The sequence below is a fragment of the Equus asinus genome, chromosome 2 (genome assembly GCF_041296235.1).
Source record: "Equus asinus isolate D_3611 breed Donkey chromosome 2, EquAss-T2T_v2, whole genome shotgun sequence".
Lineage (NCBI taxonomy): Eukaryota > Metazoa > Chordata > Mammalia > Perissodactyla > Equidae > Equus > Equus asinus.
Genome location: NC_091791.1, coordinates 168300059 through 168316459, shown reverse-complemented (window position 1 = coordinate 168316459; position 16401 = coordinate 168300059). Strand labels below are relative to the sequence as shown.

At 41.2% G+C, this 16401-nt stretch overlaps 1 protein-coding gene across 8 annotated transcripts in view; it reads left to right on the top strand.

Annotated features, from left to right (window-relative positions):
• Positions 1-5: 5 nt before the first annotated feature.
• Positions 6-16401, top strand: part of ACIN1 (apoptotic chromatin condensation inducer 1) — a 32177-nt gene continuing 15781 nt past the window's right edge. For 4 of the 8 annotated variants that reach the window (XM_014856308.3, XM_044765329.2, XM_014856310.3 and 1 more), the window contains exons 1-8: positions 6-470; positions 1900-1965; positions 3966-4077; positions 4492-4611; positions 11984-12072; positions 12795-14060; positions 14563-14778; positions 15271-15386. In XM_014856308.3, coding sequence (XP_014711794.1) covers positions 159-470; positions 1900-1965; positions 3966-4077; positions 4492-4611; positions 11984-12072; positions 12795-14060; positions 14563-14778; positions 15271-15386 — 2297 coding nt within the window. In that variant the 5' untranslated portion in view covers positions 6-158. The remainder of the gene's footprint in view (positions 471-1899; positions 1966-3965; positions 4078-4491; positions 4612-11983; positions 12073-12794; positions 14061-14562; positions 14779-15270; positions 15387-16401) is intronic. The other 4 variants (XM_070504056.1, XM_070504054.1, XM_070504055.1 and 1 more) reach the window with 1 other exon arrangement.

Here is a 16401-nt window from a genome sequence, read left to right as displayed (position 1 = left end):
CGGAGATAGCCGAGTAACCCCGATTATGGTTATGCCAGAGTCGAGGGCTTCCGAACAGATTCGATTCAAAGCCTCGGTACGACGAAGATAACCGAGCTCTGAAAGCAGGGCGAAGGAGGGGGAGAGGCTGGGTGGATGGAAAGAACCGATTGGTGCCGATGTGGAGACGGAAATACCCGAGCAGTTCCGGAGGAATCCGGGGAGTTCTGAGTGGTAATCGAGGGGTTGACTATGGCAGTGGGCGGGGTCGGCTCAGTACGTTCGAAGGGCGTTGGCGGAAATTACCGAAGATGCCCGAAGCCGTCGGGACGGACCCGAGTACCTCACGCAAGATGGCGGAGCTGGAGGAGGTGACTCTGGACGGGAAGCCTCTTCAGGCGCTGCGGGTGACCGACTTGAAGGCCGCGCTGGAGCAGCGAGGCCTAGCCAAGAGCGGGCAAAAGAGTGCCCTGGTCAAGCGGCTCAAAGGGGTGAGGAGACGGCGTTGCTGGGGTGTCGGAGGGGAGCGGACCCGGTAGAGACGAGTCTCTGCCGCGGCGCAGGCGCAGTATCCGGGCTCGGCGCGAGCTCGCTCAGGCCGCCAGCGCGAGCCTCCGGATCCGCGCGCACGGGGGTTGGGGAGGCTCGCGCTGGAACAGAGATAGCGCCGGTTCCCGCCTTAACGGCAGCGGCGCGAGCCCAAAATGGGAGGGTGCGCGCTACTCTCCCGGAGTGTCTTAAGCTCCTTCCTCCTTCCCCCACCCGCTCCTTGTTTGTGTCTGTGGTTTCGGCGCATGCGCTGCAGAAGGAGTTAAATCCCACTACAACCACCGGCGTTGCTGGCCTGAGGGGGGCGAGTTGGGCTGGGTCGGTGTTAGGGGTATGGTTGGGCGGAGGGCTTGGTGGGGTTGGTATCGGTATCCGGAAGAATAGGACTGGGGTAGGGTAAAATGTCTGCTTGATTAGATTAGGAGGTGAGATGAAGAGAAGACTTGACGCAAAGGGACTTGTTTAGAGAGGGGTGAATAATTTATAGGGCATCCAGAAGCAGTTTGGGGTGGATAAGAGTTTGGTGAATATTGGTGAGAGACGTCAGGCAGCTTGATATACGTTGGGTGTGTTGAATCGGTTTGAGGAGATTAAGATCGGATTGTCTTGAGAGGGGTGGGTGATTTGTGTGTACCTATACGTGTGGTGTAAACGGAGAGAAGGTGAGGATGTCTTGGTGTTAATTACGGTTAGTTAGGATACGTGGTGGGTAGTACAGATTAGGGCTGGGTTGGCTCAAGGGTTAAATTGGCAGACCGTTGCTTATACAGAAGCTGACGGTTTCTTGTGTGTGTGAGGATTGGGTCAGACCACAGTTTACAGAGTCTGTGGTCATTTTGTTCTGTAGCCTTTTCTTTGAAATTTTTATAAATTTGATAAATCTAGGTGCCACTCTGTTGGAAACGATACACGTTCACTTAGCTAGATCTAGTCTTGGGTAACTGTTTGACCAAGTAATTCAATCACGCCAAAATCAGCAGCCCCATGTTGGTTTCATGTATTTGAAGCTGATTGGAGTATTTGAAGTGATTTTACCTGCATGGCCAGATTGGGAAGGGGGCACTAGTCAGAAGTGCAAAAGATAATAGGCATCATAGTACTGGTTCTGTCACTGTCACTGATTTTATTGCTTTGCCAGGTCACTGATTTTCTCTGTGTGCCTGCATCTGTACATTTTGGAGCAGTAACCATGGCTACCTTTAAGGGTCTTCTGAAGATGAATGAGAACAGTATTAGTAAAGGGCTTTTAGGTGCCGGGAAAAGGAGTACAGTTTGAGTGTGTCTGGTTAGTCATTGCATTTAATGAAGAGCTTGGGGGAGGGGTGGGTGTTTTTTCCCTTGGTTTCTGACTTTTGCCCTTCTCTATACCAGGCTCTAATGCTAGAAAATTTACAGAAACACTCAACACCCCATGCTGCATTCCAGCCAAATTCCCAGGTAAGAAAGAAGGTTCATTAGATGTGGGCTCTTTGAATGAACAGACACATGGAAGGACATGGTGTTGTATGTTAGGTGCTTAATTCCCCACCAATATTTTCCTAACTTCCCTGGGTCAAAAATGTTCTCATACCAGGACAGTTGAATTCTAATAAAGGATTCAAGAACAGAATCAGAGGAGCTGTTAGTTAATTGCTGGTATTTGAAATGGTGTGTGCAGAGAGACGGGGCTCCAGTTAAGTGTAGTATAGGAATCTGAAGTCATTTATTTGCCATTGATTTTGGAAAAGTAGTTGATGTCTTTGAATGTAGATATGAAGTAGACAATGAGTAGGGCAGTGTAGGAAAATGCTTGCTGATCAAGAACTCTTGTGTTGACATAGATTTTCCAAAACTTCAATCCTTTGGAAATACCCACCATTATTAGTGTTAATACTAACTATGCAGTTACTCCTAAAAATCAGTAGTTGCTCTTTTACTTAGGGCAAGAAACTTAACCTTTGGAGACCTTGGTTTCCTCAATTCTCCTATATGTAATATGAGAAAAGGTTGGACTAGATCCATAGTCGTATAGCTGTTCTCTTGGGGTTTTTGTGGAGCTGCTTTTGGGGACTTCCTAGGGAAGATGCCTTCTTTCCAAGTGAGCAGGAGTTCATGCTCTCCTGTTAAAGTAGGTTGGGTCTGCTTTTATCTGCTTTGTATATTGAGTTACTGTAAGATTTCTTTAGGAGAAATCATTCCACAATTTTTTTAAAAAAACTAAAATTCTTAGCATGATCTCTTAAGATTCTTTTCAGCTTTTAGAATCTTTTCATTATAGTGTGTCATGCACTTAAAGGAAAAATCCGGGTCTTTGTTAGGGCAGTGGTGTGCAGCTCTGGTCCTAGATGAAGTCCCAAGATACTGTGGGAAGAGAGCCTTCCTACTTCCTTGTTATCACCTCATTAAGCTGTAAGCATCATAATCTAGCTAGCTTACAGAGCTTTAGTGAAGTACTTTAACAAGCATAAGAAACTGCATAAGCTAATCCGTTTATGATTATATTTCTGATGCCTGTTGCATTTTAGTCTTTGAAACTTTGCTTTTATTAACATAGGATTTTTGCAGTGAACACGTATATTCTCTAATACAAGTAACCCACATTTTGTCAATGTCCATTGAGTACCAAGACACTCATCTCTACTTTAGGTGAAGATAAGCGTTTAAAAGTGCTTAGGAAAGATGAATAATAGACTAATAACATAGAAGGTATTTATTCAGATTTTTTTCTTTTTTCTGGAGCTCTAGTAGGACTTGCTAAGCAAGAAGCTTCTTGAGAGGAAGACTTGTGAAGAGAAAGCTGAAGGGCAAAAGACTGATGTGGGAGTCTCTGTTTCAGACTAAAATGGGAAAAGGGATTAAGCTCCTGGATTTTAAGTATTGTTACCAAGGATTTCTTCTCAGCCAAAGAAAATGGAATTAGAACTCTGTGTAAAAGCTGAATGGACACCCCTTTTCTTAGTCTCTTGCTTTCGTACTTTTAAGTACTGTACTTGGATTTTGGGGATGTTTGACAGAATATTTCCTGGGTACTTGAAGATTGATCTTGTGTATCAACAAAAGATAAACTAGTGCTTTTTTCCTTTCAGTTTTTGATATTACTAAAAGGAAAAATTAGATTATCTTTAGGGAATATTTTAGATTACCTGAAAATTCAGATTAAAAAGCATAATTTAATAGGAATTTTGATTTAAGTTATTAGTGCATCACTCTTTGGTTGGGAACTGAGTATTTAAAGTAAAAAATTGTGTGCAGTTTCTCTTCTTGCCATCTTTTATGAATCATAAGGCTGTTTAGTTTGGTCCTCAGCATAGGACTAGCTTAGAAAAGGGCCTACCAACATTTTGATTACCTTTCTTAGGTCCAAATGTAAGGGGTAGACCTTTGCTCCATGGATTTTTCTTCCTTGCATTTTCCTGGTTTGCTTTCCTAGACTTTCTTTTTCCATGTCCTCTACACAGATTGGTGAGGAAATGAGCCAGAACAGTTTCATAAAGCAGTATCTGGAAAAGCAGCAGGAGCTACTTAGGCAGCGTCTGGAACGTGAAGCTCGAGAAGCTGCAGAACTTGAAGGTAAGCCCAGATTGTCTCTTCTTACAAGGAGTTGTTGGTTCTTATTCCTGTCATTGTGTAAATGGGCCTGTTTAACTAGGCAATTTCAAGAATAAGTCAGACTGAGATTGCTGCTTACTTGCTTTGGTAGTTTATGGAACCAAGTGAGTTACTATTTACCTTTTATCAGGGAAGAAGACACTTAATTGGACTATCTTGTTAGGATTCCTGCCAACAGGAAGAGTTATAAGTAAATTAAGCTACCCTTTAGATGAGGTAGAGCTTAATCCTAGGGAGTTTTTCTCTATGTACAGTGCTCTTTTTAGTATATATTCTGTATCTGTGACTTTGCCTGACCTCCTTCACTCCTCTACATATTCCCACATGCTGAGCCCTTCACTCCCTCCCTGCCCCGACCCAATCTGTGCTTTGCAGAAGCTTCAGCTGAGTCGGAGGACGAGATGATCCATCCTGAGGGAGTGGCTTCCCTGCTGCCTCCTGACTTTCAGAGCAGCCTGGAGAGACCAGAGCTGGAGCTCAGCAGACATTCGCCCAGTACGTATCTCCCTCCCCACTGTGCTGTTTTGTCAATCCTGCATAGTTGGTGGGGGGAGGTAGTAAGCCTCCATTAAAGTCCCAGTGAAATTCTGTGACATTGATATTTGACATCTGTTTTTTGTGGAAATTATGTCCTTTTCGAAGTCTGCTTTCACCCCTATGTTGTGTTAACCTCTGAGTGTCTTTTAAGGCCCTATGATTTTTCTTCTCATCAGTACCTCTTTAACCTCCTCTATCTCTGAATTTAGCAACAGTCTCAACTCTTTTTCATCTCTTCACCAGTTGTATATATTATGTGTTACACACCCAGTCATCCCTCCAAATGGGCATCTGCTACAGTTTAATTCAGTCAACGAATTACTGAGTGCCTCTTGTGTGCTGGGCATGTGCTAGGCACCAGGAGTAGAGAAAAAGACAAATTTCTGCCCTAGTGAAACTTACAGTCTAGTGAGGAGATGGACATTAAACAGATTATTACATAATTAATTACAGTTGTGCTATGTGCTATGAGAGACAATGCAGAGTTGGTTTTTTTTAAAAAAAATTTATTTTTGGTTAGGAAGATTGGCCCTGAGCTAATATCTGTTGGCAATCTTCCTCTTTTTTTTGTCCCCCTCCCCAAAGGCCCAGTACATAGTTGTATATCCTAGTTGTAAGTCATTTTAGTTCTTCCATGTGGGACACTACTACAGCATGGCTTGATGGGTGGTGTATAGGTCTGCGCCCAGGATCTGAACCTGCAACCCGGGCCCCTGAAGCTGAGCATGTGAACTGAACCACTTGGCCACGGGGCCGGGCTCCCCAGTACAGAGTGTTATGTGAGCATATTACAAGGAGGTATAACCCAGTGTATGGAGTTGGTTCAGGCAAGCTTAATTTTTTTCATGTTATAAAAAATATTAAGCACCCAGTTTTACATAGTATCTGAAGCAAAAGTCTGTCAGGGTAGCCTTTGTCTTCTAAGAACTACACAAGACAGTATACTTTTAGGAGAAAGTGTATATAAGGCATGTGGATGGTAGGTAGCTTTATTAAACCAATGTGTAGATTAACAAGTATTTTGAATCCTCATTAATGTTAGTGGTCATGGGGAAGGTGATCACTCCATAGTTAGTATTTTTAGAATGTATGCAAGTTGCTAGCTCTTCTGATTAATGTAGAATTCCTTCCTGAAAATAGATTTTTAGGAGATATTTAATGGTGGGAGGGAAACAAGTTCTCTTAAAGACCTCTTTTCTCCTCAAATATAAAAGTAGCAGACCCTCAATTGATCCATTTTGCTCTTAATACTCTTTTTTTTCCCTGATGTAAAAAGCCGGGAGGAAGGGGGAAACTTTTATAAATGAGTTCTCAGTATTTCTTTTCAACAATCAGTCAAAAAAATGTTTATTGAATTCCTACTGTATACATATCTCCATGCTAGAATCCATGGGGAGTTAGCACATTGTAAAATCTGTTAGGGAAAGAGAAGAAAGACAATTGCATGTAACACTAACAATAGAAGATAATATGTTTTTAAGTGACATATAAATAGTGCAGACACATGTACCACAGGAATTCAGAAGAGTAAGAGCTCTCTGAACACTAGAGTGATTAAGAAAGCCTCATGAAGGAGGCGTAGGACCTGAGCTGAGCCTTACAGATGGGTAGGATTTGAATTGGCATAGAGGAGATGAGGGATTTTATGGAAGAAGCAAAGGCATAGACAGGAGTGAATGTGATCTTTTTAAAGGAGAGGTAGTAAACGAATCTAGCCAGAGTAAAGTATTGTTTCATATTCAAGAATAGTCAGAGAAACAATTAAAAAGATAAATTGGGATAATATTGCAGAAGGCTTTGAACAGCAAGGCAGTGAGTACGAGCATTTTTGTTCTAAAGGTAATGGGGGAACCATTGAAAATTCTTGATAGGAACGTGATTTGATAAGTAACTCTTGTTTAAAAAGGAGAGCCTCTCTCAGTTCTAAATGTAACTTGAAATGAAAATAAGGAATGGATCCTGAAATAGAAATAAGATTTCAAAAGCAAAGATTTAGAGTGAAGGTAGCCACTCTCTTCAGTGCTTTATGTCATCAGCAGGCCTCTGCCTGTGGCTGTACTCGCTGGATGAAAAATAACAGGTAAAAGAAAAGGAAAGAGAGAGGTGAAAAATAAATTAGAAGAATGTAGTAAAGTGTAGAGTACAGCTAATAATTGCCATGTGTGCTCTTCAGTGTACTGTGATCTTGGCCAGAATGTGAACCTCACTATAGACGTGGTACAAAATTCGGTAAAGGTCCTAAGTGGAGTGGTAGTTTGGAGTTCTAGCAGTGTTTAGTTGGATCAGTGGTAATACCGGAGTTTACCCAGAAATTAGATTCTTTCAGGTGTACCTCGTTAGTCTGCCGTAAGCCATTAAACTTGGGTTGCCAGCTTATTTGTGGCTTTGGATGCTTTGGGGTTCTCTCTTTAATAAGATTTTGATTAAAGGAAGGTTCTTAGTAACATATTTTGCTAATCAGTAGTGGTGCCTGAGGATTTTTTTTTCCAGTATTACTATTTTAAAGAATGTGGATTCTGGGCTGGCCCAGTGGCATAGCAGTTAAGTTTGTATGCTCCGCTTCAGGGGCCCAGGGTTCACTGGTTCGGATCCCAGGCGTGGACCTATGCACTGCTTATCAAGTCATGCTGCGGCAGGTGTCCCACATACAAAATAGAGGAAGATGGGCACAGTTGTTAGCTCAGGGCTAAATCTTCCTCAAAAAAAAAAAGTATGCATTCCAGGGTCATGACCCCGAGAATCTCAGAGAATGAGAGTCCTGGAACTCTACGTTTTTTAAGTCCCCTGGTGGTTCTGTTGATCAAGTCAGTTTATGAATGACTAACTGAAAGAATAGTTTTTCAGTGTTATATTTAATCAGGATCCTTGGCTTATATTCCAGCAACCTCCCATTTATGTTGTCTAGACAAAATCCCAGTAAGAAGGAAGAATTGGTTTATAAAGTCCTCCCTGGCTCTTCTCCTTGACTTCTTATCTTTCCACCATTTTCTTCAGATTTTTCTTAAGTGTTAGGAATCAGTATCCACCCTCCGTACTCAGAAGTTGTGTGGATTTCCTTTGAAACCATGACTGAGTATACAAAAGTCCTCACTGCGTTTAGTTAATTTTTTTCAAAAAGAGCTCAATCTAGAAAAATTAGGAAAAATACAAAAACATTTAAAAATGGACATTCAGAATACCGATTCTTTAACAAAGGTGTAGCCCCATGGGATCTTAGCCAGGATCTTTGGCTTACAGAGCATGTAGCCGTCATTCCTTTTTCTCATATTAAATCTGGATGCTGAGATTCTAGAGAAATGCTAGAGAAGTTACTTATACAGCTAACGTGTCAGATTTAGGTTGGGCATCATTGCCAGGTCTCCACTCTGTAATGCCTGTTTCATTATTCATACCTAAGGATTCCTTTTGGCCACAGGCTTTGCTGTGATCTCTAGCTACCTTGCTTAGGTCCTGCAAATTCTCTCCAGGGATTTGTTTTCTAGGATGAAGAAACTACTTTCCTATATGACCCTTAAACATTCTTCACTTTTATACATTCTACACTGTCTACCAGCCACCTTTTCCTTTCTCTTGAAGACTTCTGGCTTTGGAACCTTAGAAGCCTTAGAACCTTAGAATTCAGCCTGACTTGCTTTTCAACTCCTGAAATACATTTGTTAACTTGTTACGTCTGCTCTTTGCTAAAGGTGCTCAGTTTCTACACATATTGTTACCATTTCACATCAGACACTTATGTGGCCATGTGCTCATAATAAATGTCACCTTTCCCAGAAGCTTGTCTGCATCACATCAGCTCCTTACAAGGAGCTGGAAGGAGACTCTGCATCTCTTCTTTATATTTTGTATTGCTTTCTAAGTTCTTATTTCACGTCTGAGGGTCCCCTCCAGTTATCACCTTTTTTGCAAAACAGTGATGACCAAAACTTTCTGAATGGCCCTGTCTATTTCCCACATCTCTTTGATGACTTATTACTCAGGTGCTTACAGAGGAATAATCATCTAAAACCCTATCACTGCCATTTTATTTTTTACTTATTTATTTTTTTTGGTGAGGAAGATTGTCCCTGAGCTAATATCTGTGCCAGTCTTCCTCCATTTTGTTTATGGGATGCCACCAATGCGTGGCTTGATGAGTCGTGTGTAGGTCCATGCCCTGGATCTGAATCCATGAAACCCAGGCTGCTGAAGCGGAGCGCACAAACCCAACCAGTACACCACTGGGCTGGCCCCTACCACTGCCGTTTTACGATATCAAATAACCTTATGATCTAGTAGAATAGCGCACAGCTTACAGTAGTTGGAGAAAGAGGCTATTTGCTTGTACATACCTAATTTTAATGTTTTTTTAAAGGTTGGCACCTGAGCTAACATCTGTTGCCAATATTCTCTTTTTTTGCTTTTCTTTCTCCCCGAAGCCCCCAAGTACATAGTGGTATATTCTAGTTGTAGGTCCTTCTAGTTGTGGCATGTGGGACGCTGCCTCAGCATGGCCTGATGAGCGATGCCATGTCTGTGCCCAGGATCCAAATGGGTGAAACCGTGGGCTGCAGAAGCAGAGTATGCAAACTTAAGCACTTGGCCACAGGGCCAGCTCCATACATACCTAATTTTAAAACCACAACTCTGAAACTCTTATTTGACCTGTTTAACACATTTATCTCTGGCCGACTTTGTACATGCCTTTTTTTCTTCCTTAAAATAAGGTTTATTTATTCAGAGCATATATGTCCATGCTGAAAGCCTGTTATTCACCACAAAGTATCTTTTGTATGACTTTAAATATATGCTTATAACTCTTGTATTTAATTTGAAAAGAAAACAACAAAGAGAGTGTTTCTTATACAGAATTGCAGTGATAAAGACAAGTACTTGGGATGGCTAAGCCTATGAATTTTAGCTGTTTATAGTACTTGAGAAGTGTCTGGGAATCTCTTCTGTAGGTTTTTCCCTCCAGAATGTAGGCTTTTAACCTTTTAAAAATGTTTGTTTTCTTGGGGCCGGCTTGGTGGCATAGTGGTTACATTCACGCACTCCAATCTGGCAGCCCGGGGTTCAGAGGTTCAGATGCAGGGCGCAGGCCTACACACCACTCATCAAGCCTGCTGTGGCCGCATCCTGCGTACAAAGTGGAGGAGGATTGGCACAGATGTTAGCTTAGAGACCATCTTGCTCAAGCAAAAGGAGGAAGATCAGCAATGGATGTTAGCTCAGGGCCAATCTTCCTCACCAAATAAAAAGATAAAAATGTTTGTTTTCTTATTACAAGAAGTAGTATATTCATTAAAGAAAATTTGGAAAAAGTAGAAAAAACAAGTTTTTTAATTATCCAATAGTCCTACAAATTAAAATAACCACAATTGATAATTTTGGTGTATAGTTTTTGCAGTCTTTTCTTTGTTTATGTATAAACTTAAAATATCGGCAATATCCGAAGCTTTACCATCCCTCCAACCTGTTTAACTTTTTTTTTTTAATTCTTGAGCATCTAGATGATTTTTTTTTTAAGACGTTATTTTTTTAGAGAGGTTTTAGGTTCACAGCAAAATCAAGAAGAAGGTACAGAGATTTCCCGTGTGTCCTGTGCCCCAACATATGCATAGCCTCTTGCATTATCAGCATCCCTCACCAGAGTGGTACCTTTCTTACAATTGATGAACCTACCTTGACACATCATAATCACTCAAAGGCCATAGATACCCTAGGGTTCATTCTTGGTGTTGTACATTCTGTGGGTTTGGACAAGTGTATGATGACATGTATCCATCATTATAGTATACAGAGTATTTGCACAGCCCTAAAAATCCTCTGTGCTCTGCTGTTCATCCCTACATCCCTCCCCACCGCCAGCCTTTTTCTTTTTTGTTAAACTATAATAATTCAGTTTATTCCCCTTATACTTCTAAAGGAGCTTTGCCTAAAATTCATAAATAATATCATCTTTTTGTTTGGTTTTACTCATTTAGTGATTTAACCTATTCAGGTCATTTAGTTATGAAATTATTGATTATTATAGCCACTACATTATTTATTAATCTCTTATGGATTATTCTTCAGATATTTGCTAAAGAATCTGGCATGTCACTTATGTATCTTAACCATAGATCCTGCACACACACTCATAATGCAAGTTTTTATTCACTAAACCAGATATGAGATGGCTTATGTTCAGAGATCCTGTTAATCAAGTGATCATAAAGTTTCACAAAATATGTTTAGTCTTGTAGTTCATTTTATAAGTTTCTTCTTTTCATTACAGAAGCAAAGACTAGTTCATTTTAGGTTGTTGGGATGTAGAAATAAGAGAGAAGACCTTGGGTTAGCGCTCCCACCATCTGCCTCATTGCGCTAGTTTAAATGCTGTTTGTGTAGAACATGTGGATCATTTAAACCCTTTGCACTGTGTTAAAATTGAGTCCAGTCTAGCTGAGTAAGTATCTAGAAGATAATTATCTTTAGGCTGTTTCCTAAACTGGTTCTCATCAATATTTGCATTGCTATTCTATGTAATAGTTTAATGCTGGTAGGAAACTTAGAAATCTTCTGGTCCATCCCCTCCTTTTTGTCAGTCAAGATGTTGAGACCCAAATTATTTAAGTGATTTACCCACAGTTACCTTCCTTCATGAAATGTGAGTGAAATTTTTTTCCAGTTTTACATGGAGTTATTCTTTGGAATGACCTAGATTAGTGGTTTTCAAGCTTTCTTTTAATAGTGGAACTTATTTTTCCTTAAAAAAAAAAAACTCACCTTTAGCTCCATATATAAAACATAATTGAGAGGACCCATTTGTGAGGCCCTGTCCAGTTGGCTTGAAGTAACTTCTAGGAACTTTAGGGCCCTGAAAACCATTCATCTAAGTACTTATTTTATGAGGTGGTTGTTTTACAACTGGTATATTAATCATAATATTTTGGTCAAAACTAGTGGTAGCAATGGGCAATCCAAAAAAATGGACACTAAACATAGTGAAGTCTTGAGCTTTGATTCAGAGTGACAAAACATTTTATAGAAATAAGTGCAGTTTGTATGCGTACATTCCTGCTAGATAATTTGAAGCCTCTAGTAGTTACTTTACATGTATTTGAGTTATTTGTAATATGTGAATTGGCTTTGAGACATTAAAAATTTTCCGGACATGCACAGCAGGAATTATCAATAAGACTCTGACCCTCAGGGCTTTATATACTCTTTGATTCTGCATACAAGTCAAAGAAATTGATATAGGTAATGTATTGACCAGCTCATATGCTATGATTGATTGACTTTTAGAAAGCAGCCTTGAATGAATGTTCACGTCTTGAGTCTGAGTTGATTTTCTTTCATTTAATAGGAAAAAGCTCCTCTGTTTCTGAAGAGAAAGGTGAATCTGATGATGAGAAACCAAGGAAAGGAGAAAGAAGATCTTCCAGGGTCAGACAGGTAACCAGATACCTCCCAAAGCTTCCATCACCTCTGGGGTAATGCTTTGAACATCTCCTCCATTGCTTCTTCCTCAGACTCTTTCGGACTTGATGTCTCTCTAGATTTTTATGCAGTCATGTTTTTCCACTTTATCATCTTTTTTTCATTTTTCGTTTTCTAATTTAGATCTTCTCTGACCTTCCGATTTTTAAGTAAATAGATAAAAAATAAAAGTAGCTTGTGAAACTTAGCCTGGTCTGAATTCCTAAAGCACATCATTAGAAAAGATGTAATTAATTATTCAATTAAAACCTCAAAGCTCTATGATATGATGTTAAGTGAGCAGAATACAGAAGTATGTGTGTACTGTAATGATGACTCTGGAAAAGAAATGATGGGAAAAAAATATACCAAAATGATAAAAAAAAATCATATTAAGTGATAATAGGCCAGTCCCCCCACACACAGTTTCTAGATGTTCAGTTTATGTTTATTTTTAAAACCTCAAGCTAAAAAATGAACTAGTAGCAGTTTCATTATTGTACTTCTTTTGGTCACTCTATTTTGAGTCCTGTAAGAGCCCATGTCAGTCCTGCTTGTCTACTGTCACACTTCTTTCTGGTTGCTCAAAGTGTATGTCATTGAGTTTCTTCTTTCTGTGTGTGTCTCATGAGGTACTTTTTCTCCTCTGTTGATAGTGAGCAAATATACTTGGAACCATTGTATATCTTTTCTTTCAGGCAAGAGCAGCTAAACTCTCTGAGTGCAGCCAGGTTGTTGAGGAGGAAGAGCATCAAGAAACACCTTCCAGAAACCTGAGGGTCAGAGCAGATCGAAATTTGAAAACAGAGGAGGAAGAAGAGGAAGAGGAAGAGGAAGAAGAGGAGGAAGAAGAAGAAGAAACAGATGAGGGACACAAATCTAGGGATGCACCAGTCCTGAAGCAGTTTAAGAAAGAAGAGGAAGAGGAGATGCCCATTGCAAAACCAGAGGAGATGATGGATGAGAGACCCCAAACCATAAGATCCCAGGAACAGGAGGGATTAGAGAGAGGAGGGAGAGTTACAAGGTCCCAGGAAGAGGCTAGAAGAAGTCATCTGGCCAGACATCAGCAGGAGAAAGAGATGAAAACAGCTGCTCCCCTTGAGGAAGAAGAAAGAGCAATAAAATCTTCAAAAGGCTTGGAGGAAAAATCAAAGTCCCCTTCCCCTCCTCGATTGACTGAAGATCTGGAGAAGACCCCTCTTGTGCTACAACCAGAGCAAACTGCCAGTGAGGAGGAGACTCCCCCACCTTTACTTACCAAGGAAGCATCTTCTCCACCACCTAATACACAACTCCAGAGTGAAGAAGAAACAGAGCCCATGGAAGGCCCAGCCCCCCCTGTCCTCGTTCAGTTATCTCCTCCTAATACAGATGCTGAGGCCAGGGAGCTATTAATATCTCAGCATACTGTCCAGTCGGTGGGAGGCCTATCTCCTTTGTCAAGTCCTGCAGACACCAAAGCAGAATCTCCAGTAGAGAAAGTGCCCGAGGAAAGGGTCTTGCCTCTAGTTCAGAAAAGCACACTAGCTGAATCCTCAGCCCAGAAGGGTCTTGAAACTGAATCAGAAAAATCTGCTCAACCACTCCCTCTAAAATTCGAGGAATTAGCACCCTCCAAAGGGATCCCTGAGCAATCTCTGAAACAGCCTTCTTTGGAACAGAAGGAAGGCAGAAGGGCTTCTCATACCCTTCTCCCAAGCCACAGAGTAAAACGATCAGCTGACTCCTCCTCTAGCCGGTCCTCCTCGTCCTCATCTTCCAGTTCTAGATCAAGATCTCGCTCTCCTGACAGCTCAGGCTCTCAGTCTCACTCACCTCTGAGATCCAAGCAGAGAGATGTGTCTCGGGCACGTACTCACGCCAACCCTTGTGGTAGATCCAAGATGGGCTCCAGATCAACATCAGAGTCCAGGTCACGTTCCCGTTCTCGTTCACGTTCAGCGTCAAGCAACAGCAGAAAAGTAAGTATGGGAGAATCCTGGTTGCATTGATGTTCTGTCTGTACTCCAGTGTTTTTCAACCCTGGGAAAACCTACCATGATTTCTGGCAGGAATAGGAAAAGTTTCCTTTAGTCCCCAGTTCAATGATTACTTTCCCCTCACTTCAGAGTCGAATTTTCAATTAATTGATCCCTAAATACAGTCTTTTTCATTTTGAATCTCTGTGATTCCAAAGAATGTTGAATCCATTTACCCATCTCCTCCACTAGACTGGCAACTTCTTGAGGGTATGGCCATGCCTTCTTATGTGTGTGTCCCAGGACCCAGCACCTAGTTGGGACTTAATAAATAATTGGTTGAGTAATCTAGGAAGTTAGGGAGATCAGTAGCTCAAACATTAATAAACATAGGGACAGAAAGATCCAGAAGTATTAAATTGGGTCAATGGATGTTGGAAAACTCAGTGATCTAATGAATGTATACCATATAAAATAATTTGTCTTATATGTTTCATTTCTTCAGTCTCTGAGCCCTGGAGTCTCTAGGGACAGCAGCACCAGCTACATTGAAACCAAAGATCCCTCTTCTGGTCAGGAGGTTGCAACTCCACCAGTGCCACAACTGCAGGTCCTTGAGCCAAAGGAGAGGACTTCTGCCTCATCCTCTATCCGAGTGAGGCGTATGAGCCAACCTGAGCCAGCTGAAAAGCGTGTGACCCAGAGGTTACAGCCTGAGCGGGTAGGCTATTATGCCCCCTCCCTAGAGGGAGACAGAAGATTGGGTGTGATTTTCCTTGTTTTCCTAGCTATAAAACTAGAAGGTCAGTATGGACAAGGTTCAGCAGAAATGTAGGAGGTTGGGATATCTGTTAGATTCCACTTAACTCATCTCTGATGCCCGGGTTCATGGACGCTGCACATGAGGCTGAGCAGCAGGGTTCTCATCTCCACGACTCTCGGGGTCATTCTTCCTCAGAACGTCTTTTTTTCTGGCCAAAAGGAAGGCTTTTCTCAGTCCTCTCAAAAAGAATTCTTAATAAAAATGATTGCTGGTGTAGAAATTCTTTAAGCAATATTCAATTCCACTTTTTAAATGAAACAACGAAGGCCATGTGTGGAGCTGGTAGTGTGTCTGTCCTGCTCTGCCTTTATCAGCTCCAGGTTAAAGAAAAGGAACCAAGCAGATTTAAGTACGTTGGCTATGTTTGTTTTGCTGTGTTTGTCGTGACAGGGGAGCCCAAAGAAGTGCGAAGCTGAAGAGGCAGAGCCACCAGCTGCCACACAGCCCCAAACCTCAGAGACTCAGACCTCTCGCCTACCGGAATCAGAAAGGAGTCATCACACAGTGTAAGTGATATATCTCACCTGGGGTGCAGCAGGGAACAAGGAGTGTGCCGTAGTTCTTTGCTCCCTGGAGTTCTTTGCCTAAGCAGTCTAGTTTCCTTTTAAAACATGAAGGCAGAGCTTTATCTGGACAAAGGCTAGGCTTCAGTTACTGTGTTGGGCGATGCCACCAGAACTCTTGAAAGCGATGATGAGAGCATAAGGAAACCCGTATCTGGAATCGTCTGACCAAAATAATCCCTTTAAGGAACAGTCAGCGGAGGCTTCTGTTTCCAAATTCAAGATGATATAAGGGAGTTGACTCGGCATCTTAAGTCAATCTTTAACTCACATTTACCAGCTCTAGCTGAGCCTGGGAACACAGTTTAATAAAGGATACTGAGTCTACTAAGAGGCACAAGAGGGTGCTGGTTTTTAGTGTCTGTATTTTCCCTGGTTATTAGCTGTCATTTTATTAAGCACAGTCTGTCTTAGCTCTTACAGCATACAGTACAACAAAGATGAAGTCCATATCAAATCGGAAGTTTATTCCTGGGCCCCTAGGACCCTTGGATTGATGTTATCATTTATACAATTAATGTGAGTTATTTAGTCCTATAAAAATACTCTTATATCAGTTTAAATTTGTAATTGAACAGGTATGTCATTCATTATTCTGAGTTAGGTGTTATAAATTAAGAAGCCATTGAAACAAATTCCTGACTTCAAAATCTGATGGGAAATGAACAAGAAAAGCATTGTGAAAATAAGATGGCTTAGCTTTAGACTTCAGGAATCCTGTTCTACTGTGGGGAGTGTCCTTTGTAGACAGTTGGCCTAAAGTTGTTCCATGATTGTTTTTATGTCATTTTAACACTAATACTACCAGTATGATTTTTCTTCTCTTTGTAAAAGCCTAATAATTTACACTCTTCTGAGAGCTTCAGACTATCTTTTGCCTGTGATTTTGGAGGGTGGTGGGCAGGTGACATGATTTATTATCTCATTTCCTTATGACTTTAATAATAGTTTTGTGCTC